The following is a 25,462-nucleotide window of genomic DNA, read 5'->3' as shown; positions in this document are numbered from 1 at the left end:
CACAAGTGCAGGTGTGAGATGCTGTGTCAAATCCATCAAGAGCTTTCAAAAATAACCCAGTTAATAAACTGAAAAAGTACACAAAAATGTGAATCACATAACCTGTTTGAATGACATAAGCATTTTTACATGTAGAAAAATCTGATATTAAATCTATAGAGCCTCATCTCAATTATTTTTATTACGATGTAATTCCAGTAATCTGACTTTCTTCTGTAATCTTCTTCCGTGGTCTTCTCAGTCCTGCTTTTTTGCAAGCTCGTACAAGTTGCTTCAAGGGCATTGGTTCTTTTTACCTTTTTATCATTTCTGATTGAAATTCTAACACATTGTTGACAAATAGTTCTCTGGAAATCCTCTTGTTAGAGAAAAAAAAACACCGTTTCTAGCTGGTTAGGTTGCGCAATCTATAGCTTTTTGTCACAGTCTACCTGTGAAAAGTGCTTAAAGATGCTATTTGAAATATAATCTCTTTTGTGTGGATGTAACACTGGTTCATTCCTTGAGTCATGTCTCATGTCATGCTTGGACTTACAAGACCCTGGAGCTTTTTCATATTTGGTCAAATAAAAACCTCGACATTCAATGGAGTATACTGGACTTTTTTTGTGTGGTAAGCTAAGCACAGAAGCGAATATATGTCAAGTGGAAGAAAAAATATATATAGCTTCCTTTTTTTTCCCACAAATGAAAATCTGAAAAGTGTGGCCGGCATATGTTTTCAGTCCCTTCTTATACAAGGCAAGTTTATTTTTAAGGGACCATTATCCACACATGGTCATTCCAATGTCTCACAGAGAAACAGTAACACAGAGTCAATTTAGTCAGATAGCCCTTCACTATCTGCAATTAGTACTGCAACTACCATCAGAAGCTGCTTATTTATCAAGCAGAGTCCACTGGAATTAAAACTAAATATGAATGAAGCTGTTCTGTGAGGGCCTAAGAGGTTTATTATATAATTTTACTGATTAAACAGAAAGCCATTGTTCAAAGCAAACCAAACAAAGTCAAACTTTAAAGGGGATGCAAGCAAAGGTGAGGAAGAAGATTCTCTAGTCAGATAAAACCGAAATTTGACAAAGACATAAAAAAAACACTTACCTTATAGTGAGAAAAGTCAGTGGCAGCATCATACTGCAGGGATGCTTTTATTCAGCATGAATAAGGAAACTGGTAGGAATGGATGAGTGAATGAATGCTGCAACATAAAAGGTATTGTTCACCTTCCAGCATAACAACGATCGTAAACATGCATCCAGTGCTACAGTGAAATATATTAGATCAAAGTGTATTTACAGGCTGGATGGCCCAGCCCAGGTTCAACATCAAGAATGACACAAACAATATTTGAAGAAGCAACAAACAGCGAAAAACATAAAAAAATATCTGGGAAGTTAAGAAAACAAAGTCTGTCACCTTCTTTACAAGATATACAGTAACAATATACTGGCTCTTTCTCTAAATGTCACAAATAAACCGGTTGAAGGTTAATACTGTACCCTATTGCTTCATCTACTTAGCAATTAATAAAACTAATGTATGTGTAAGTGCACAGAAAAAAATCATACAAGTATCCAACAAGTACTAACAGGTCTGCTTTTATCATCTTCCAAACTTATTTTAGGGATTGCTAATGTGATGTCTTTTACATAATTAAAGGCACTTATAAGTCTGTGATTTTCAAATATGCTCAGTCCCCCAAGGGAAAATGACAGAATCTTCCTCAAAATATATTATTATATCCCACATTTGTCAAGATCATTCTGTGGTTATGAAAAACTATAGGATTGTAATGTCAAGATGACAAAATAATTGTCCAGTAATCATGATTGAATCCAGCCTAAAAATAATGGCACTCATTGCCTCGAGACTACCAATAGAGCCAGGGACTGTCATTTATTCAGTAAATGTTGCACTAGCCTCAGACTTATTCATTCATGTCCCCTCTAACAGGCAAAGATGAAGACTTTATCGTGTTGTGTTAGGAGGCGATCAGAGAGAGCAAATGAATAATTCTTGCTGGTGAGCCTCTGAGCTACAGGCTGTGAATCATCGTCATCCTCAGATACAAAGGCAACCTCCCCTAGTCCAATCTTTAGTCTTTTTACTAAGCCTGTTTCAAAGTAACACCCATTTTTGTGTTTTAAATACCAAAAAATGCAGATTACATAATGGTTTGTCATCATGTAGATCATATCTATGAGATTTTGCTCTTGTGAGCTAATGGAGTTCCTGCAGAGGCTGAGCTCCCATAGTAACTATAACACGGCATGGCCAAAAATGCCCTAATTACTAATATTACAGTGAAATCACCACAATATCAAATCAATTATGCAGAGACCTTATCTCAACTATTTAGGTGCCTTTGGTGGGGAATCATCCCCCCCTCTTTTTTCATTATCCTTAATTGTGATAAATAACCAACATAGTCCATGTTTTCAATTTGCCTTTATTTTGCATTACCTTTATAAGCAGCTCATTTTGCCCACTTAAGCTAGTTGTATGATGTCATGGTGTGAAGATATCCAAAAAATATGCACTGACATTGGCATAAAGTTTTCAATCATCAAATTCAAGCAGCCAACATAACTTAACTTTGACACAGATGTTCATGTGACAAGAAAAATCAATGCAATCTCACAGTTTATTAAACCCCAGGGATGTAATAATTTCTAAAAACTCACCAACTTTGAACCCCTACTAGGACAGGAAATCTCCACCGTCTGATGACTAAGTCATGTCACATAATTACCTCATTGCCTTGGATGATTAAAAGCTCTCGTTCAAATGACAGACCCCTTATGTTATTCTGGTTTGAAATGGCAAAGTGATGAACAATCATCTTTATCAATCAAACTAATTTGTGCTACATCATTTTAGTTGTACAATACTCGATCATCTGAATAAATCCACCAGACCCATCAGTGATGGACCATGCTCTTTTCTTAAGTACTATCTTAAACAGCTGATTTACAGCTGAGATTGCAACAAAATGGGGTTTCACAAAGTATTGACTCAGGAGGACTGAATCAGAATGTATACCACAAATTTTTTAAAGTAAATACAGAACCCTGTATGATTTTACTTCCACTTCACAATTACACTCTACTTTGTGACAATCATTTAAAATCCCCATGAATATACACAACATATGTATATATACATATGTTATATACATATGTATATATACATATACATATGTATATCTCTGAGGCCCAGACACCGGCATGCACACAAAGGGAAAACCGCGCACCAAGCTAAAGGCTAACCCGCAGAAACAAGCGCTGCCGAGCCTACTCCTGGCCAATGTAAGATCCCACAGCATTCAACTTGAAGAGATCCAGTTAAGAATCACTGCACGTAAAATGGACAACTGTGTAGCGATCTTTACAGAGACGTGGTTGGGTGGAAATCTGTCTGATACCACGAGCCAGCTAGGAGACCCTCTTTGTTCAGATCGGACCGAACGACAGCTGCAGAGAGAAGAAACAGTTGACGCCTTGCAACATAAATTCACAGCACCTGGTGCACAGCTGCAAAAGCGATCTGAACCTTCTGTTCCCCTGATTGGGAATATCTAGCAATTGAGTGCATCCCATTTAAACTTCTTACAGAGTTCAGCTCTGTTATCATCATTGCAGCATACATCCAGCTGAAAGCTAATGCTAAGCTAGCCCTAGAGGAGCTAAAAAGCTATACCACCAGTCAAATAACAGCAATCCTGAGGCAGCTGTGATTGTTGGTAGAGACTTTAATAATGCTGTGTTCCCTAAGTTCCATAGATTCATTAAGTTCTTGACCAGAGACAATAATATATTAGATCAAGTTTACTGCAATATCCCAGCTGTGTATAAAGCTGCTGCAGCTTCTCACTTTGGAGCATCATATCACATCTCTGTGGACCTGATCCCTGCCTACAAACCACTGATCTGCAGAACCAGACCTGTGATCAAAACCATTCAGGTTCGGACTGAGGAGACCTGCTCAGCTTTAGAGGACTGCTTTGAACATACAAACTGGGAAGTGTTTAAAGAGGATGCTGACTTAAAAAGTTACACATCATCTGTGCTGTTCAGATTGGGAGAGAAACTGGCCTAAAGCAGGGCTAGAAGTGAATTGAAAAAGCACAGGTAGAAAAAGCACATAGATGACCACCTCAGCAACAACAACACAGTGGAGAGGTATCAGGACCATCTCACACAACAGGCACAGCAACCAGCAGCCCAGCAAAGACCCAGCCCTCCCTGATGCCTTAAACAGCTTCTTCGCATGCTTCAATTCCCTAAGCAGCATGGAGCCTGAACATCTTCCCCAGCCAGAGGTGCAGCATCAGCCTCTCATCCTGCAGCTGCACCAAGTGACCTCCTCCTTAAAGAAGGTCAAAACCAACAAGGCTGCAGGTCCAGACATGGTTTCAGGTCAGACATTGAAATCTTGTGCTGACCAACTAGCAGGGTTTTTTCTGGACATCTTCGACCTCTTCCTGCAGCTGTCAGTAGTCCCCACCTGCCTGAAATCATCAATAATTCTGCCTCTCCCCAAGAATACTACCATCACCTACCTCAATGACTACCTCCCTGTTGCTCTGACCCCCATCATCATGAAGTGCTTCAAGAGGATCCTCCTGCAACACAAGATGGTGAAGTTTGCGGACAACATCACTGTTGTGAATCTTATAACCACTCATTCCACTACAAAGAGGTGGTTCTCCAGGAACAACCTGGTCCTGAACACCAACAAAACCAAAGAGGTAATAACAGATTACAGTATGTCCAGGAGGACTGAATGCTCCACTCTGCATACAATGGGAGGTAGTGGAGCATGTGGACAGCATTATGTTCCTGGGCATTCACATCTTGTCTGGCCTCTCCTGGTCTGTGAACACCTGGTGAAGGAGACCCAACAATGGCTCTTCTTCCTCAGAAAACTGAGACAGACTGGACTTTCCACTGAGCTGTTTAAAAACTTTTACATTGCTACTATAGAAAGTGTTTTATGTTTCATCATAACTGTGTGGTATGGAGCTGCCCAGTGAAGGAGAGGAAGAAGCACATGTGGGAAGGACAGCACAGGAGATTTGGGGATGTTATCTGCAATAACTGGACTCGGTTAATTCAGCATGAGTCCAGAGAACGGCCACACCCATTGCCATTAATCCTACCCACCTGGGTAATGCACTGTTTGCCCTTCTTCCATCAGGTAAACATTTCAGGAATATTAAATCCAAAACAAACAGACTCAGACACAGCTTCTTTGCAAAAGCTGTGAGGGCAACAACACAGTAATTCATATAATTCAATGAATGATATTCAGTCCTTATCCTTTGGAACTTAGAAATGTTGCCACTGTGACAATAAAAGATTCTTGATTCCCGTTATATATATATATATATATATATATATATATATATATATATATATATATATATATATATATATTCCCTTTTTAGTCCCAAAGAGGAGAAAGGTTGTCTCTGCAATGAACCCAACCCTTATAGAGCAGTGTGCTGCTGACGTTGAGTGGCGCACAGGGAGCCATCTGTGGTCAAGGGTCTTGCCCAGGGACCCACAGTGACAGTTTCAAACCGCCGACTTTTGGGGCCTCCCCAGGACGCAAACACCCGGTTAGGCCACCACTCCCACGTAAATTAAAGTCCGTGGTTGTGACACATGACAAGAATGTGAAAGAGAATTTTCTGCTATGACTGTGAATAAATAAAATGTCATGAAAGATTTGAACTGTATAACAATTATTTAATTGACCAAAGGGAACATGATGTCATGTGATATGGTTATCTAAACTCTTATCTAAGTGTCATGTATTTTAAACATTTTGGTGATGTTGACAGACAAACCCACATGATCTATTATAGGGGGAATGTTTAAAATGAAATGAGAATCAAATTAAATGCGATAAAATACTGTTTTGCAAATAATCTATCAGTTACGGTCTCTGTTCTAATCTGTTTTTATAGCTGTGTTAAAAATGAGCTTGATTCTCTTCGGACTTAGTGTCAGACCATGGACAGCTCCACGCTCACTGGGTCCTCTCGCTTTCCTTCAAAGCAAAGATTGTGAGTAGATTGGTTTACTTATTTGCATTGTTAGTTTAATCGCATCCTTTCTATTGCCTTAATCACTTACTGATTTTACTTATATCTCGAGATTGTCTGAGCCCCGACGTATTTTATCTTCTGGTGTAACCCAAACTTTGAGAATGTAGTTCAATGGATCGCCCTAAGTAAAAAACAACAACAAAACAAAAGAACACTACACATGTTCACCTCTTAAAGAGCAAATGCCGCCTCTCTGTGCATCCTGACAATGCAGTCACAGCTGGAAGCGGCGAGCCAAGTCAGAATCATCGGCCGCCTGAGATGGCGGTGCTTTTTTTTTTTTTTTTTTTTACTCGGTCAGCGAAGGGCTAATATTGACAAGTGCCGCGCTCATCCCGAGGTGTCGTAATCTAGCATGCAGAGGCTTTTTTTAAATTATTATTTAACGTCAGATCAAGTTTGACCAACGCTGGCCTGCTGCGACGGGTCCAATCAGAGTTCAGATCGGCTTCATCTTCCCCCACCATCCCTCCCTCTCCGTCTCTTTCTCTGCCTCTCTTTCTTAGTTGCAAAAAAATCTTGTGCAGCTGGGCTGCACCTCAATGAATGAATTGGTGTACTGTGAGCCACCATCATCTACCCTCTGGATTTCAAATAACTCCCGGCGTCCATCCCGAACATATGAATCTGCTTAGACGGAGCCTTTTAAGGAGTTGAACAGATCAGGTCGGAGAAAATGGCACAACGCGTAGCTTTCTTTTTGCTGTGGCTCTTTGACCAGTCCTTGGCCGGATTTCCGAATCAGATTAACATCGGTAAGTGTCCCGCTCTGTTTGGCGGCTGCTAATTGCTGTTTGTGCAATGCAAATATAATGCATGGTTGCAGTTTTGTGCTGGAAACTGCATGCGGAGCTCTGCGCAATGACGCCGACTAACTTGATTTTCCACAGGCAGTGCTGCATTTTTAAAGCAGCTGGTTTTAGAAAAAAGACGAAAATGAAGCTGCAGCTCTTGAATAACCTGTAAGAAATGGTTAAAGGAGGATTTTTTTTAAGGTGGTGAAAATAGGAATTTGTCCGCACTCTCAATTTCGAAGAGTTCCAGACCGGCGCGATCAGTAATGCATGACTTAGTCTTTAAATTACAAACACTTTATTTGTACGTACTGAGTCTCATTCAACTAAAGAATGAGGGTAAGCTGATCACCGACTGTGCATAAGACCGTGAGAGTTGTCTGATTTTGGTTTGCGTCTCTTCAAAGGGGGACTGTTCATGCGATCCACGGTGCAGGAGCACAGCGCGTTCAGATTTGCTGTCCAACTCTACAACACCAATCAAAACACCACAGAGAAACCTTTCCACCTCAACTACAACGTCGACAATCTCGAGTCGTCCAACAGCTTCTCTGTCACCCATGCATGTAAGTGTGCTTCTTTGTCAGCCACGTCCGGAGTGCCCGGCGTACTTCTGGGGTCCGCCAAAAAAACATTTTTATTTAATGGTGGCTGCAGCTAAGCGCATGGAGACAGACTCCCATCTTATCCACTCGGATTTAGAAAGTCTTGGTGTGGGGGAAAAAAACAAAACAAACTTGAGCAAATACTTTAGTTAGCTTTTGTTAAATGCAAACATCTTGGTATCAAATGGTTAAAAAAAAACAAATGCATTTAAAACACTTTTGCCTCTACACGTATTCCACATTGCAAAATTGCATCACTAATTGTGGCAGTTCTTACATGAATGCAGCCCTCCTTCCAGTTTCCATGAACAGTACACAATACTGGATTCAGAGTAATGTTGAGAAAAGTAAGAATCTCCGTTTTTTATTTTTCACAGACAAATAGAGTAAAGGTTTCATAAATCTCAAACTTTGGTTTAAAAAAATGTTGTTCAGTTGTGAATAAGCAGTTTGACCGGTCCAAGCGTTTTAGATTTTGGACTAGAGATGCTCAATTCCCATTCAGATCCCTTAGAAGTCCAGTATGGTAGCTCTTTAGATTAGTGCTGCATTGTAATCTCGAATCAGACACCATCTTCAATAGCCTGAAACATTAACATGTGCAATTTATTTAAACACTTATGCTGGCCCTGATACATGACGTCCTGGGCGGTGAGTCATGTCACGCTTTTAAAAAAAAAAAAAAAAAAAAAACTGCAGCTGCTTCCCTCACACTTAGTAAAGATGGTGTCCTCTTGATGAAGTTATCCGGTCGGGAGAAAATGCTGTTTGTTTAGTAATGTCCATAATTCCATAATTTATTTAAGAAAACATTAGCTGATTGGACTTTCTTGTTTGTGTGTTTGTATGTGTGTGTGTGTTAATGATAATACCAGAGTGATAGATGTAAAAAAAAAAAAACATCCCTGTGTGTCCTTATTTGATGTCTATTTCTTGGGGGGAAAAAAGCTGAAACATGGAAGAGAAATTAGGACAAATATGTATTTTCACTGTTTAACATAAACAATGAATCCCATTTGGTGAAATACCTAACTTTGTTGGCCCACAGCTCCGTCTGGCTGGCTGGTACAGCTGTGTCCTTCTAACCCCCTGCATGGCATGATCATAATGGCCCCTTGACTTCCCCTGTCTGCTGGAGCATCTCTCCTCTGTCCTATGAAGCCCCCCCCCTCTCGCCCCCTCTGTGTTAGAGAGCGTCTTCCCCGGCATTGCAGAGTCAGCTCATTAGCACTCAGCTCTCATAGCACCTCACCGTGCTGTCATTGGGTGAAAGGGGAAAAAAATCCATAGCTCCCCAACCAACGCCAGCAAATGAGTTGGACTCAGACCTGCAGAGGAGGTGGGCCTGAACAGTGAGGCAGCTGAAGCAGAGCATCATATCGCAGGCAGCAGAGCAGCAAGTGGCTTAACGGAGGCATCCACGAGAAACAATAAGCAAATGAGGGTGAATAAATAATAGATAATGCCGTTCAATTTCACGCATGTTGAAGAGGAGAGGCAAGGATAGGAGAAAAGGGCTGATATCAGAATCTAATTAAAAACTAAGGCAGGCAGAGTTTTAGCAAAAGGATGTTCACCCTGAAGGAGTAATGGTGCTGTTTCTAGTTGCCCTTAACAAAAGTCTGTTGTAATGTTTTTAGGACCACAGTAAACTTGAGAAAATCATGAAAAAGCTTAATGTGAGAATCAAATGGTAATACATTGGCTGCTGCTTTGCAGATTGGAAAAGAAAAACTACCCTTGGTGGGTTTGCGCGCTTATGAATAAAAGGTCTGCACAGATCCTCCTTGACACTCAGCAACCATTTGACAATGCCATTGCTGTTCTCCTTACAATACAGTGCTCTACATACTTAAACACTGTTGCACACCACGCATGCACAGTTATAGAAAAGCCTCCTCCAGCAGGATAATCTGACCAGCCAACAGCAGAAACTGTTCATGAGTTGGTCAGAGAATGTGACAAAAAACCCAGAGTTGGGCAACCACATGATCACTTGGTCAACCCAAAGCTTTGATGCGTTGTGCTCCATTTCGTCTCAGTTTCATTTTATACCTGGACAGAAACTATTTCATACTCATGTACCGAATATTTCAATATTAACATTTTGGTGCCTTGTGGGGATAAATAATCATAAAAATGCTGAAATCTCCCATATAGTTCAATTAAATCAAATATTATTTCAGGAATACTTTATTTTACACGCAATTCCCCTTGGTTTGTCATCAGATCCTCATTTGCTCCAGTCGACTCTTATAAAATATGAGTGATAATGACTGCTGGGAGCAACCTCCTGCTGATAGATGCTATTTATTGGAGTGACATAAATCACACTTCCTTACAGTAGAGTATGAAAAGATTATAGGAAATGACTTTAAATCACTGGATGTTACTAAAGTTGGGATGAAATATTCCTTAGGTGGGTATGAACTGAAGCTTGGTTCGTACAAAATATCAGACTGTTAGATATGAAAATAACAAAACTGCAGAAGTTCAAAATGGCCAAGTGCTAAAAGGACCCACACCCCTTATGACTGCCTCTAAAAATATCAGAACACAGAGGAAATCTAAACATCCAATTAGAAGTCAAAGGCAAATATCTTACTTACAAAAGTCTTTAATGTCTTTTTAATGCTGACATTCTTCTATGCTCATTGTGGACCTTCTATGTTTATCTATGCCATTACCACTAAAACAGCCAAAATACAATGTGCCATAACCGCAGCCAAATGTTGTTAAGGCTAGATATACGTTATAAGACATATGCTATTGCGATTTTTAGGTGGCATTAAAAGCTTATCAAGATTACTGCCTAGTCATGTGGCCTAATAATCTGCAAAATCTAAAAGAGCATCCAAAAGATGTGCTTGAATTTACAGAACCTATGGTATTTTTACCTCAAAATGGAACCCTAAGGATCTGCAGGCAACATGCCAGGGCATCCCAAGTGAGGATGTAATGGGCTGAGTTTTATCGCTAAAATGTAGGGAACCTGCACGATACTTTCCAGATCATTTGTTGTTCCTGATGGGGAGTGTCTGACAGACATTATACATGGTTATATTTAATAGATTAGAATGTGTTCCTATGAGACCCCGTTTTAAGCATTTTTTTTAGGTACTAAGCATTTTTTTTTATTAAGCTCACATTTCTGCATTAAAAATATTTGTATTGGTCCAATGCAGTATTATAATCGTCAAAGAAATGAATGTGTTTACAATAAATCATCATTAACAGAAATAACATAAATAAAGGCTTGAGAACCGGTAAGCTTAATGAAGATATAAAATGTGTTTTACTAGATGGATTGAGATACTACCTTTCATTGAAGCATAGGTTGTTCCTAATTTGTGCGGACATACTCTGATCAGGCCTTACTTTATGACCAGCATGAGCACCTGCTGCAATGCAAGCCCACACCCAACAAATTGAAATGCATTGTGTATTCTGACAACTTTCCGTCAGAACTTCTTCAGCATTTGAGCTGCAATGCTGCATAACTGGACCAAAAGGGTAAGCCTTTCTTCCTGCTGTGCATTAGTTGTAAACTAGAAAAGACTGAAAGACATTAAACACTGTGGACTGGTAACATCTCATACAAGCTACAGTTTTTTAGATAATCTGACCATCATATAGCCATCCCAATTTACCCTTATTAAAGGGGGGTGGGGGTGGCATCGTCTGATGATGTTTTTCAGGAGTTGGCTTTAGCCCCTTATAGTTCTAGGGAGGGGAACTCTCAAAGCCTTAGCATACTAAGACATTTTGGATTTTTTTATGCCCCCCAACTTTGTGGAAGCAGTTTGCAGATTGCCTATTCTTATTCCAGTGCACAAAGCAAAGTCCATACAGACATGGATGAGCATATTTTGGTGTGGACAACCTAACTGGCCTCCACAGAGCTCAAGATCTTAGAACACTGTTGGGATTAATTAGGTGGGAAATTGCAAGATTGGCCATTCTTATCCAACATCCATGTCTAACCTTCGCAAATGAAGAAAGGATGGTGAGAAATATCTATGAGTGCAGTCTGAAATCTTGTGGAAAAACCTCCGCAAATCACAAAGCGAGGGTCAACATCATCTTAAACCTTATTAAGAGGAGGACGTCCTTCAACTTAGTATGTGAAAGCAGATAGGGAAAACCTTTAGCGATATTGTGTATATCCCACTGAGTAATAGGTGTCAGTATTGTTCAATTCACTTGTCAGTGGCCAAAGCATTATCGATGACCAGTTTATACTTGTTTATGTGATTTGTGTACTCTATGGTGTAATTGTTTTTTTTTTTTTGTAAAGTTACCCTGATATTCCTGTTGGCTGAGACTGCAAACTGAAGGCAGCTCATGTTGAGTTCCCAAGAGTTCACAAGCGCCATAGAATGTATTTTCAAATATAGTCAACAGGGATCTGCTGACTGCCATACCTTACGGGCTTTTGCTTTTCAGTGAGTGAGGACCTCTTTTGCTCAGGGTTTTATGTTTGTCTCTTTTGTGTTTTGTTTGTTCTGCAAACTGTCACAATAATTTACAGGACATCCAAAGTTTGCCACGGATTGGCTCCTGTGAATGACTCAGGCCTTTGTCAGCAGTTGCTGACGTCTACTTTATGACGTGAAAAGGTTTTGAGAAGGTTACCTTTTATTCATATTTAAGGGAATAACAATAGAACCCTCATTTATTTTATACCGTCTTAAACTCTTAATTCTAAGAGACCATATGAAAGCATTAAAACGTTCCTATTCAAATAGAGTTTATTTTGCGTCCAAACATTAAACTTGAAAATCCTTGCATTGAATATAAGCTTATTTTCACATCATTTAAATGTATTTTAAATAAGTTTAAAGCTCTGCACTATTAATGAAATTAGTGACTTCAGAACAACAATCCGTGGCTTCAGTAATCCCTGAGGCTTTCCTTTGTACCGCGGCAGCCTGGTATGTCCTTTGGTGACAAGACTGTTGTTGCTTTGAAGTAACATAAGAAAATGTGAAATGTGTAATTACCAGCTCCGGCTCCATAATAGCTGCGGAAGCTAGAAGTCAGGTGCGCTCGCAGAGAACTCAAAAGTACTTCAAAGCAAAGAGTCCACATTTGAGGAAAAGCAGAGCAGACAGCATTAATATTGCTGATAGTCATGGCTTCACCAACTTAATGACACCGGCATCCTTTCTTACCTGTTTACCCTTCTTCTTTACTTCCTTTACCTGAGGCAAAAAAAAAAAAAAAAACCCAACACATCAATCCTCCGCACATCTTTTGCTGCGCTATTTATGATATCACTTGCCTTGATTCTTGTTAAAAGGAAATTTTGCACTCCTTGGCTTTTGAATCTTATCTCTCTATTCCTCATTCTGTCATTAAGCTAATGGTCTGTGTCCCCTCCGCCAGCCTTTTTACATCTGCCTACCCTCTTTTATTGAATCCTCGAGGTCCTTAAACCCTGGCAAAAGCGCTTGCTTTCTTGGCTGCTGTGTTCGTCCACCTTTTCTCGCTAACGCTGACTGTGGGGAAAAAAAAAAACGGTCCCATTCCCACAGTTTGGATTTTCTTTGTTGTTGGACGCAAGAACAAAAACAAACCCGAATGACTGTAACAGATAATACACATGTAATTTGTTGGCTATGATCCATCAGAGGCTCTGGAAGGTTAGTTCTCTGGCTTTTGTACACATGTATGTGTTTATCAATGAGCTATAGTGCTGGAGATAAATTTAGCTACCTATGGGCTTAGGCAGATCAGCTGTTTTCCATCCTTTTATGCGAGCCAACTGGCTGTTAACTCGATTTTAGCTGCCAGCATGATAAATGTATAAATGCATTCAAATTTATTTGAGTAAAGAAATACCGAAGGAAGAAAACAATATGAAAAACAATAAGAGAAAACTGAACAGTGAAGCATCTGAGGCAGTTATGCTGGCTGCTGAATTTTCAAGCAGCTTTATATTGTTTATGCGAAAAGCCCATATAAATAGGACTTTTGGAAATAAAACGATTTTGCAACTTAAATATAATATGAGCAAAATGTTGTGCTGTTCATACCTATAAGACCAATACACTTTTCAGTTGATACGTTGGGGTAGATAAAGAGGAACAACATGGCTGACAGAATCAGGCGTCCGCGATCGATTTTGGCAGATTTAAGACAGTTTCAGAACAATAAATTAGGGTTTTAGCGTTTTATAACACCTTGATGTGCGTGTATCTTAATTAGGGTTCTTTACAGCAAGCTGTTTCAGTAGCATAATGAATCAGCCGTGTGCGTATGTTTTTTGTTTCTAGCTTTACCAGCTTTAGCTTGTCCTACAGGCATTTCTTATTTCTTTTCAACTTAACTCGCAGTAAATACTTTGACCTGCTAGGTTAATGTTCAGTTTGTTACTTGTGACATTTTTTTGAGGGTTCCTGTATTGTACTTTGTTTCCTTGACCTGATAACTGAACTTAACAGTTTTATGCTAACATTGCTGTCAAATGAAATGCAAATGGATACGTAAACCGCATTCTACCTGCTATAATAACGTTTAAATTATGCGATTTACACTGTGCTGCTTTGCTGCTTTTTGTCTTGAAAGAATCCCACACCTTTGTTGTTTTCATGACTTTTTTCTTTCTTGGCTTTTGTCATAATCTGTTCCTATCTTCCATTTCGTCTTGCTCTCTTAGATTTTTAGTCCCCATTGTCATTTATTCAACACATGCATATAGATTTATTGGAGACAGATTTCCATGGTAATGGCTGGTGATAAAGTAACTCGAGAAATTAAACAACCCATAGACGGTTTATGGTATAAACTGCTTTAGGTACTCCACTGAAAATGCTGAAACACATTTAAGAACAGACTTTTAGCAAATTACACATTTCTGACGTTAGTGACGGTTCAATGTTGAAGAAGAGCCATATGTTTCTGCTGCTGCTGCAGCTACTCCCTGTTTTAACTTAGGTTTCCGAAATGACCAGCTCTTTAACCGCCAGATGTTGGGATTGGTCAGTGGGTTCCTCGGATATTCTCCTAGTCCTAGTTATGTTTAGCTTACCTGGTGCTTATGTTTTGCAGGTTGGTCGTGACGACAAATTCCAGGCAGTTAGTTACCAAATTTCAGATTTTTGATTTAAGAATTGCTTTCATAACGCCACTCGTTGTTTAGACTCAGAGACCATACGATTATGATTTGTATCAATATTTGTGCCCAGACAAAGTGCTGGCTCTCCTCATGCTGCCCAGAAACACAAACAGACTCTTGTATGTAATGTGGCGGTTTATACTTTGGCATAGCACAGGTGGCAAATGGCATATGCTAGGAAGCACAGACCAAAGGGCCCTTACCAAATGTTTGCATGCATTGTTTAGGGAAGCTTTTGGAGATGCTGTTGTTTTGGTTCCTTGGGAGGGGATTGGAAATGAAATGACAGGGAGGCATGTTTTTGCAGTGCATGGCCTGCAAGCACTGACAGGGACAGGCTGTCATCTGAAGAGGCTCCTCAGGTGATTGTAAGCACGCCACAGTTTTTGGTTGTTGGAGGCTGCATAGCTCAGCTTGAAAGGTGTGATGAGGGCAAACGCGGGGAAAGAAAAGAGGCAAACCGAGGAGTGGGAGGGTAGAGGTAGAGACTGCAGCAACTGAAAGAAAGAAGAAAGGGAATCTAATTGGAGTCTTTTTTTTTCTCCAAAGCAGCTCAGAGTATGTGTTTGGGTGAGTGCATGCCTGTGTTTAAGAGAGAGATTTCTCCAGGCGGTGGGGGGTTGTACTGGGACATGCCATCACAGTCCAGCTGTGTTGGAGGCACAGATGGAGGTTTGTGTATGGCCATGATGCACTCGCGTGTTCAGGCTCAGGCAAGTGCACATCCACATGCACAGAGCCACGCAGTCAGATAAACATACTCATTTGTCTCTCTCATATTTTAACAGGAGCAAATTTCATTGTCTGCTTAAAACAAATTGGAGGAGTTGCATAGATCCACAGCTCAGGGGTTGGAACTTGACAAAGGCAAAAGTGATAGTCATAGACTCCACAAACCATAGCTTTTATGAAAGGGTGGCCAACAGAAATGCGGTACGTCAGGGGAAACTTCACACTGCACACAAAATTAGGAAGAGTGTATTTGAAACAGAAAAGACCCTGACCCAAACACAGTTCCTCAGTGATGAACAGCACAGTAATGAAGTGATTTTGAGGACAGCAGGCCAGGCGAACCCAGAGGCCTCTTGAGGTGGCTTGATATGGGTCTTAGTCAAATGAGTGGTACAGAAACGAGCTGGGATGGGGTTACATGCTCTGGGAGCTGCAAAGCCTGAGAGAATAGCACGATGTCAGCACATAACTGACAACGGCTTTCAGGGAGCAAAGGATCAAATAAACAGACGGTGTCTCTCTCCGATGCAGATTCCGATTATGATTACCTCTGCTAAGTTAGCAGAATCATGAATGCAGCTTGTGGAAGTTGTATTTGTACCTGTCAGATTATCTACTCCTATATCTATGTTCTGTACCTGCTTGTCCGTGCAGGGTTATAGGAGGGGCCGGTGCCTATCTCCAGCGGTCGTTACCCCTGGACAGGTCTCCAATCCATCACAAACAGCACGGCTGGCACAAACTATATATTTACAGCAAAGCCACGTAACTCACAGGATTTCGGATTCATAAAGTCTTAATATCCTTTTCTAAATTAGCCATATGTTTCTCAATCATGCTTACAGTTTATGGTGGTCACATGAGGCAAAGATTTATTTTTTTTGTCTTTGAGCTCCGTAGATAAAAGGCTGGAAGCACCCCAAAGACCAAACCTCCAAAAGGAACATTATTTCTGACCTAATTTACTGGCCATGAGATGCCCTCGTCTGTATCTTTTTATTTTTATTTTTACGTGAGGCGCATAACTGAAGCAGTAATGAGATTCAAAATACAAAACTCAGCACACACTGCGAGGCAGATTCAACACAATTAATTTTTAATCAGAATATCAAAGATGCTCTTGAACCCAACCTGAGGAGAAGTGCTGCTGTCGGGGAGTTATTTGTCTTGGACTTGGTGATACTGGCAGATGTTGTGTGGTTAAAAAAAAATAAAAATCTCTCTCTTGCTGTTGCGATTGGCTCAACTGCTCCATGTATCTCACAGGGCATTTGGCTATTTTCCGCAGCTATGAAGTATGAATGGTAAACGATGTAGGGAGAAATTACTGATTTTACAGAGCAGTGAGTAGCTTCATATCTTTTCCTTTTAAAGATGTATTTAGGCATGTCAGCTACGTATGAGTGATTCTTTCCCATTGATTTCCTTCCTGCTCAGTTTTATGAGGTAAATGCCTTAGAATTTCAATTAAGATTAAACAGGATTACGATGGAATCATTATTATGAAATATCTTGACAAGTCAAAGATAGTCAAAATTGTTCCCACCCCTGGTGAAACAGTTTTGAAAACAATTAAAATAAATGCATCCTTTATTGTTGCAACATAATCTCACACTTAAAATGTTGAACAGTTAAACCATTAATTTTGGTACAAATATTCAGTCAGGAAAAAAACAAAACAAATAATAGTTTTTTTTACAAAATCCAAGAGGCACAATTGTGGGTACTGCTACTGTTAATATGTTGTACAATAACTTTTCTCAAGCTTGGAACATAGAGGGAGAAGGGCCATTGACAATTCACCCACATTATCATTCTTTGTTTCACAATGGACCCATCTGCTGTGTTCACTTCAGCTCATTCTTAGTCTCATTTTATCAAAGAACACAAAGACTTTAAAGGTTTCAACAGCAAACCCCACCTGGTTACATTTGGTTCGGTTCAGTTAGTGAGTTTATTTTGTCATATTTCTTCATTCACCATGGCTCTCCTCCTGTCCCTGTCAGATCATTACTCCCTCTTTCACTCAGCCCAATTACCATTACACCTTTCACCTGCTCTAATTGCTCCACCTGCCTTCCTCTCTGTCCCTTCCTCTATATATCCAGCTAGCTCATTCATACTCATTGTCAGGTCTTCTGTTATGCTCCCATTACTTCTGGTTTTTGTTATTGCCTGTCTTGTCTGTGCGCTTTATTATTCATCTCAATAAATTGTCATTATTCATACTATCATGCTGCTTTCAAGTTCTGGTCAGCTCTTTGGTCTTGCTGCAACACTATACTTCATGACAGATTATTTCCCCACTGAATAAATGTTGTTAAATTGAGGGTTGGAGTTTACAAAATTTTCAGTATGAAAATATTAATTTAATCTAAGGCAGTTTATACATCTACACTAGTGGTGCCAATAACTATGGCAGACACTGCACCATAGAAATTAGGGCCTTTTGACATAATATACACTATGTTAATAAAAAAAAGATGACTTGAATATCTCGGGACAAACAGTTTGCAAAGATATTTGTGCTTCATTTTGGGAATAATAAAGTGAATTTAACAAGGTGAGGTATGATATGCTGAACAAGCATGCATATTTGAGCTTTATTGCCAAGTGTACATGAAGTTCCCTTTTTTGCCAGCCGACGTGATGTAACATGACAGCCCATCTTTGCTCTGCACATCTGCACACTGCACATAACGAGGTGGGTTCTGAACTATAAGTCAACAATGACAGGATAAGTCTGTGTTCCCTTATTGAAGATGATATCAACACAGCCTTGTGATGAAGAAGAGCATCAAGCCGACTATATGAAAAAGCACTGAATAAACCCTACGTGGGGGCCACACGGCCACAGAGAGACACAAAATCATTGCGCCGCATTAAACACCTTTGCTGCTGGTCTCTGTGCAAGGAAAAAGCTGCTTCTGATAAGAAACAAGCGCCACTTGTTGTGTTTTTAAAGCGAAGCAAACGGAGGACCAAACAGCTTTTTTAAACCATTCATCTCGCCGTCCCGGCTGTCCGACTGCGTGTGATGCCTGCTTTCCATTTTGTTTTCTCACTGAGGGAAAACCTCTCAAGGAAAGTTGGCCACGTTCCTGCGGATGAGAATATTTCTTGTTTTAAAATGTCATTTAGCCTCACACACTAGGTTTGAAATGGCACTAAAGTACAAAGAGAATGAAAGCAGAGCATTTTTAAAAACCTGACTCTTTCACATCAGCGTTTTTACCCATTACTGCCTTTCTTCTATCTGCGCACCAACTCACCTTGTACTGCATATTGATATACACTTACGGGTCACTTTACTAAGTACACCTTTCTAGTCTCTTTTTTAACTTCTGAACTGGTGCATTTCTTACTCAGGAAAGTGTTGGAAACATCACTAGTGATCACTAGCCATTGGCCCATAAGGACATGATTCCCTTTACATAATTGCTGCAGAATTTTTGGCTGCATATCCATGATATCAGTCCCTCGCTACAACACACCCTTAAGGTGCTCTGCTGGATTAAGATCCGGCAAATGTGGACACCATGGAGTACAGTGCATGTAATGCCATTTTCAAAAGATCAGTTTAAGATTATTTGAGCTTCGTGACAAAGTGCATTATGCTGCAGTATGTTTTGTCCAGCTCTGCCCCTTCCTCCTACGTTACTACCTGCTGCATGTATGCTAGCCGAAAACACCCCCACCCTAAACCCACCCTACCCTATAAAGAGCAAAACAGTAACGTGGTGTAATATTCTACATCCTGAGCCCTAGGAAACTACAAAATGTTGGGTATTCTAGTTTTGCTTAAGTCTTTTTTTTTTAAATCAAAAAACAGTTGAATGTTATGTATAGTATTATTCTATAAGCGTGATAAATTATTTTTGTAGCCAAAGGAATAGTTGTTTCTCTCACCTGAAATATAATTAGATATATACAATTAGATCATGGTATACATTATTGTTTTAAATTGTTATTATTGATTTAAATGTGTTGTTTGTTTTAAAACCATGTTACTGGTCAATTGTGGTATTTTTTTACTGTCATATGTTAAGAATATCTTATTGGGCAGTTACTAGTGTAAGCTCTTCTCTACAAAGCTCATACAAAACTATATTCCTGAATTCATTGCAGTCACACTGGTCCTATGGTAGGCTCTGCTACAATACCCGTAATCACTGAATCAGTAATCCTTTACTTGAGCCAGAATAATACATCCGCATTGTGCTTCATTAGAGGTTACTGCATTGCTCTGACTTCACTGAGCGCCAAAGAAAAAAAAATCATATTGTCTTCCTCAGTGGGAGGCTGCAGACTGCATTGTCCTAAGCAAGGTCGACCAGCTTTTTTTCTTTCTACCAAATATATATATATAAAAAAAAAAAAACAACGTTCAAATCTTTTCGGCCTATACATCCTCAGCGTATCGATTTTCTTTGCCTTTCTGTGCTTTGCCTTTTGTGCTAAAGACAGTCAAAACGAAGGCAGCTGTGTTGTGATGAATACAAAGCACCAACTGGGAGTGTCACGATGTAGTTCTTCAACTTGTAAATATTGGATCACAGTGCGATGGGGGCTTCCAGCTCTCCATCTGCCGGCTGAGCAGATTGATCTGCACGTTTCTGGCCTGTTTCGAGAGAGCCAGTCGCTGGCTAAGCCCCTGCCAAAGCGGCATGTCTGTGCAGAAACAAGGGCTCCATCATAAGTGATTCCTTGTGACAGTTCGCAGTCGCCGGGCCACTGAAGCATCATAACCTTGTGAAGCTAGCGGATGGGCACTCTACTACAGAGGCGGGGAAGAGAAAGAGAGAGGAAAAATTAGCATATTCCTTGCAGTAATATAAAGATGCAAATAAGACAGTTGTGGCCTCTCTGGCTGATATTGAAAAAAAAAGTTCTTTAATAAAAGGCATAATCCAAAGCAATGAGGCTAAATTCATGTGATTACTGCAACTGAGGCTGCAGCTGAAAAAATATAGGCTTCGGTGTTGTCAAAGGGGGTTCTGTTGTTGTAAACTGCTAATGATAGAGAGACTATGATATTCTACGGTGAGAGGGAGGAGAACTCGAGCCTTCGAAATCAGTATAGTTGGGTTAATTCATTTCAGATTGCTCAGTGATTCACAAAAGATGCATGGATTTAATCAATTCTGCATGAATGCTGTAAAGAGTAGGACGGTATCCAAACAGCCATGAGTAATATGCTTAGAATCTGTTGCAGGGGACTGTAAAGCTCCATTTTTGTTTCGACTTGTCTTGGTGCTTGCTCACCGAGAAGAATCTTGTCATCCCTGCCCATCAGCTTTATTGAGATGACGTAAAATGTGCGCAGCCTTTCTTTCAACACGTCTCACTGCTGTGATCCTGTCTTTAGTGCTCATTGCCCCCATCAGGAAAAAATTAAGTGAACACGATGTGCTTTTTGAACCATTACACAACTCCGTTTCCCCCTCTGAAATTTAATACAGAAAGATTGCAGTTGTGTGACTCTTGTCATTTCACACATGGCTACGTAAAACCTGTGGGTGGAGGCTCTCAGGCCAATGTTCATGTTTGCGTGTCCATGCATGACTGTTGCGATGAAATATTGAAGTGGTCTATCATGCTCATATTCAACCATTTAATCCTTTAGTTTTATTTTTTAAGTCTTTGTCCGATTATGGCTTTAGATTCTTTGACATGTTGTGCAGAATGGAGAGGAGAACCTCATCTGGACTCACGACAGAGCTGCAGTCAGTGGAGAAATAAAAAGCCACTTGGAGCGAATCCATTCCAAAGGCCTTCATAGAAAGCTTTTCTAACATGTTAGTGGCCTTTGCAACCCTAACAGCGCTAGAAAATAATGAAAAGCAGCACAAACGAGTTCAGTAGCTTAGTTATGTTTACAAAGGAGTGGAATGGTGATGGAGAGAGGCATGTCGGCAAGATAAAGGGATTAAGTGGCCTGTATTAGGGATCTGAAACACAAAAAGTAGCTTTTGATTCTGAAGCTCAATTTTGACATCTCCCTTTTGTCCTAACGGTAAAAGGGTGTCGTACAAAGTACAAACAGCAATTGTGCCACTTGTTATTTTGATAAAAACAATTCTTTCTTAACCTGGGACATTTGTTCCTCACTGAGTAAATATATTCAAAATTAAAGGCTGCTTGTTTCAATATGAATATCAACTTTTTCACTTTAAATGGGATAATATAATCCTAGCTGCACCTTCATCTTTCAAAGATTGGGAGGATAACGCAAATAAATTACAGCTGATTACACAAACTTATTAAGTAGCTTTATCAATTCAACTGCTACAGATGAAGAAGCTAATAAGACAATGCAATTCATTTATTTTCTACAATTTTAAATTGGCCTTTAGTAAATCAGAATGAGACAAAAACATTATTAATCCCTTGAGGAGCAATTCATTGCAAGTAGTGCATTTGACAATTCTTAAGTTTCAACTTTCAGTTGTATTTTGAGAATACGGTCAGGTATTGAAAGCGGGTGATGGCATACGCTGATGAATTATTCCGAATAATAAAATAAAACTACAATATTAACTTCTCAAATCTAAAATCAAACCTGATCAGCACTCGGCAGTGCTGTTAATCTTCTTTTTATTAAGCGTTTATTAAGTGTTTATTTTCTGGTCAGTTGCAGCCAAAGCCTCATGTGTGGTAATTATAGACACCCACAAAAAATACATTTATAATAGATAAATTGCATCCCAGCTACTTCGAAAATACACCACTTAGTTAGCTACCAAAACAGACTTCTTTACTACAATGATTGTTATCTTACCAGAATTTGGTAACATAGTCAACCCTTAAAGGAGCTATAAGTAGGATGTTTACTGTAAAATGAACCTAAATCATTCTCATTTGTCACCTGGGATGGAAGTAACATTCCCTATGAACAATCAGTCCTCTCCATCAACAATGTCTTAGTCAAGGTTTTCTCCTGTCAAATCTAGAGGTACAGTCTGGAACTACTTCAGTGCAGTGTGTAATCCCGTGTTTACTTCCTGGTACCCAAGCCAATCATATGAAAGTTCCCAGGGTTCCCAAAACAGAGCGCAGCATTTGGTATTTTATCTTGGCAAAAAGGTGCTGCATCCTGCAAACATCGAAGCCAGTAAGATAAGCGGACCAGAAATAAAACAGAATACAACATCATATATCCTGTGTAAGAAAAATTCAGTAGATTTGCACAGCTGCAGGACCGCTGGGTAAATGGCGGGTCTCCATGAAAGGCATTGTGTTTGTGTTTTTCTGATTTTCACCACTAGGTGTCTTTCTATAAAGGCATAGTCTCCCAAATCTAATCTGGTCTTATTTCTTTCTACTGAAGCCTTCTTCTTCTTCTTGTTCTTCTTCTTGTTCTTTTTGTTCTTGTTCTTGTTCTTCTTCTTTTTCTTCTTCTCATAAACATGTACGAGGTTTGCTTCTTGCGACTGTCAGCCATGTTCAAAGTATACAGAGAGAGTAAAGGATCTACGATGAATGGCTAACACTGAAGCTAACCAGTAACCTAACTGCTAAGCTAACCGCATGTATAAACACTAGAAATGCACATGCACAGCCAGCAAGCAGAAACTAACAAGGAACGTACATCATTGTGATGTGCACACTGGCATTACGTGCACATCAGAATGATTGGCATGTGGGACCATCAATAGATAAAGTGTTACCCCTGGAACTCGAGGGACAATGGGGGTGAGAGCAGGACCAAAACTTGACAAATACCCGCCCTTTAGTCTGAATGGCAGGGATTGGTTTTACAGGCCTACAGCTCTCACAGAGATCAATTGTTTAACCTCCTTTTTCTGAATATATGATGTTTTGACTACTGTCAGGACAGAAGGACCATTTTATCCAGTACAACGACAAGTGTTTCTGAACAGGATTACCAACTATAGCTTTAAGCAACACTGCCAGAAATAAGGTGAAACACCTCAGCAAATTTGGTGCATACTTTCTGTAGAAACACATTGTAGTGGTCTAACATAAAGAAACCAAAAGTATCACTTTGAATTTCTCAGTCTCCAAGTAGTGCACAATATGTTTCAGTGGTTGATCCAAATTTTGAATAGCATCAAAACAAATCATGTGACAGGAAAGTAAGCACTGAAATGATATGTACATACTAACCCCCTCACAATAATCTTAATCACTGCAAAACTCAAAGTCTGCTTAAATGAGAACCATAATTACTTTCTTGTTCTTTCTGTTTTTAAAAAAATATATAAAAGCGCGTGCCCTCGTGTGTGATGACTGATAAGGACTGCTGTCTCACTCATTGTGGTGAGAACAGTCATTAAGAGAAAGAAAGAAAAATGCCTAGATGGATGTACAAACGTTTTAAACCCCTCCTGTTTTTTGTGTTCCGCTTCCACAATCAACTTTTTTATTTTGTTTTATGTTCATTCATTGCCATTTAAGGCATAAAAAAGCTCTGTACAACAGATGGTCAGTATCTCAAAAACCTTTGTAAAAAATATCAAATAAATCATGCAAAGACCTTACCAAGGATCTTAAAAATGTATCAACCTTCAGAGGATACAAAAGTAAGAAACCTTTTTCAATTTTTGCCAAATAAGAACAAGTTGTATCGTTGTAACAATTAACAAGTGCTTAATATCCCATTTAAAAGAATACACAGCTCGAAGCTTATTAAACCCTAAACGTTTCGTAAAGCAGAGTTAAGTGACTGTAATATATTATTACTTTATTACATTTATTTAAAGCCAAATTAAAAACAAAAACTTAGAAGCAAATTTAAGCAGCTGCCTCCTTGTTTGTCTTCTAACTGCTTTTATATGGGTCTAAACATAAAGAAATGAAACTCATTTAATGGAATATTAAGTTGAAATTGAATTATTATGGGAGGGTCTATACAATCAATTCTGCTCCATCTTTATAGTATTTCAAACACAGCTTAATACTTTGAAGTCACAAATGGATGTCGTTTCCTCTCAGGCAGCTCGGCTTGGTCCGGAAGGGAAACAATTTGAGGTGATTTTATAACAACTGTTAGAGAGGGGATTTATGACTTTTCAAAGCTGTGATGCTCACGTCACAGAGTGTTTTAACATGCCAAAAAAATCTGTGGCAACACGGTATTACTGGTGATGAAACAGGACTGGAACACAAGGCAGATACCCAGTAGTGTGATGAGGCATCTGAAAGCCCAAAGAACTATTGATCAAAATCATCTAACAAGAACATTTGATCGCTGAGAAGGAAAGTATGAATAAATGGTGGACGACTCAAGAAGAGTCTTGTGCATTGCTCAAACATCTAATCTGGCTTTGTGTCTTTTATAAACTTAGATTGAAGATCACTCTCTAGTGGCCAAAGTTTATAAAAAGTCAGTGAACATTTCACTTCCAATGTCAGGGCTTTGTGTCTAAGTAATGCTTTTTAGCCTTGGGACTCCCTGTAGCTGAATTAAATATTTACAACATATGAACACTCTTGTTCCATGAGATGACTTAAGCAGTTGTTTAGCAGCCAGTGTGTTTTTACATCCAAAGTCTATAATGAGCTCTGAAAGCAAGTGATTTTCCACCTTCCTTAAAGTTACGTACTACAAATGCCCCTGGAAAGGGTGTTCAGTTGTCTCTTTAAGTCATCAGTTATATTGGTATCCTAACACGTCTCAGCAGTCTGTAAGTGCACAGCTGCATTTCTAAAAATAGACTCAATAGTTCAGCAAACCTAGTCAGTCCATGTGCATGTTGACAAAAGGCCTTGGGTTAGACAAGCACATGTATAGGATAAAACCAAGGCGACTGCAAAAATGACAAAACACATTATTTATTTTGAGTAAAACCACAATTTCTTTTAAAGTGATTTGAACCTTCAAATTTGTCTCTTTGTGTATCCTATACCTACTGACTTATCCCTTCTGAACTATCAAAATAATCTGTAATCTTTTCAAAGCAATAGCTGGAAATACAAACAAAACCTAAACGAAACATCTATAATGACACAGTTTTATTATGCAAGTATAAATTAAATATGCATTACTTAATAATAAAATAATTGTATCTGTAATAAACACCCACAAAGTTAAGTGATTTCATGAACATTAAAGAAACATATGTCTAGA

The 25,462-nt window shown here is 39.4% G+C and overlaps 1 protein-coding gene across 1 annotated transcript in view; it reads left to right on the top strand.

Annotated features, from left to right (window-relative positions):
* The first annotated feature begins 6,454 nt into the window (after positions 1 to 6,454).
* The window catches only part of gria3b (glutamate receptor, ionotropic, AMPA 3b), a 40,837-nt gene continuing 21,829 nt past the window's right edge, over positions 6,455 to 25,462 (top strand). The window contains exons 1-2 of the mRNA XM_036134976.1: positions 6,455 to 6,873; positions 7,320 to 7,478. Coding sequence (XP_035990869.1) covers positions 6,795 to 6,873; positions 7,320 to 7,478 — 238 coding nt within the window. The 5' untranslated portion in view covers positions 6,455 to 6,794. The remainder of the gene's footprint in view (positions 6,874 to 7,319; positions 7,479 to 25,462) is intronic.

The sequence above is a fragment of the Fundulus heteroclitus genome, unplaced genomic scaffold, assembly GCF_011125445.2.
Source record: "Fundulus heteroclitus isolate FHET01 unplaced genomic scaffold, MU-UCD_Fhet_4.1 scaffold_97, whole genome shotgun sequence".
NCBI classification, from domain to species: domain Eukaryota; kingdom Metazoa; phylum Chordata; class Actinopteri; order Cyprinodontiformes; family Fundulidae; genus Fundulus; species Fundulus heteroclitus.
The sequence above is the reverse complement of the archived record's forward strand: the minus strand, read 5'-3'. Positions and strand labels throughout refer to the sequence as shown.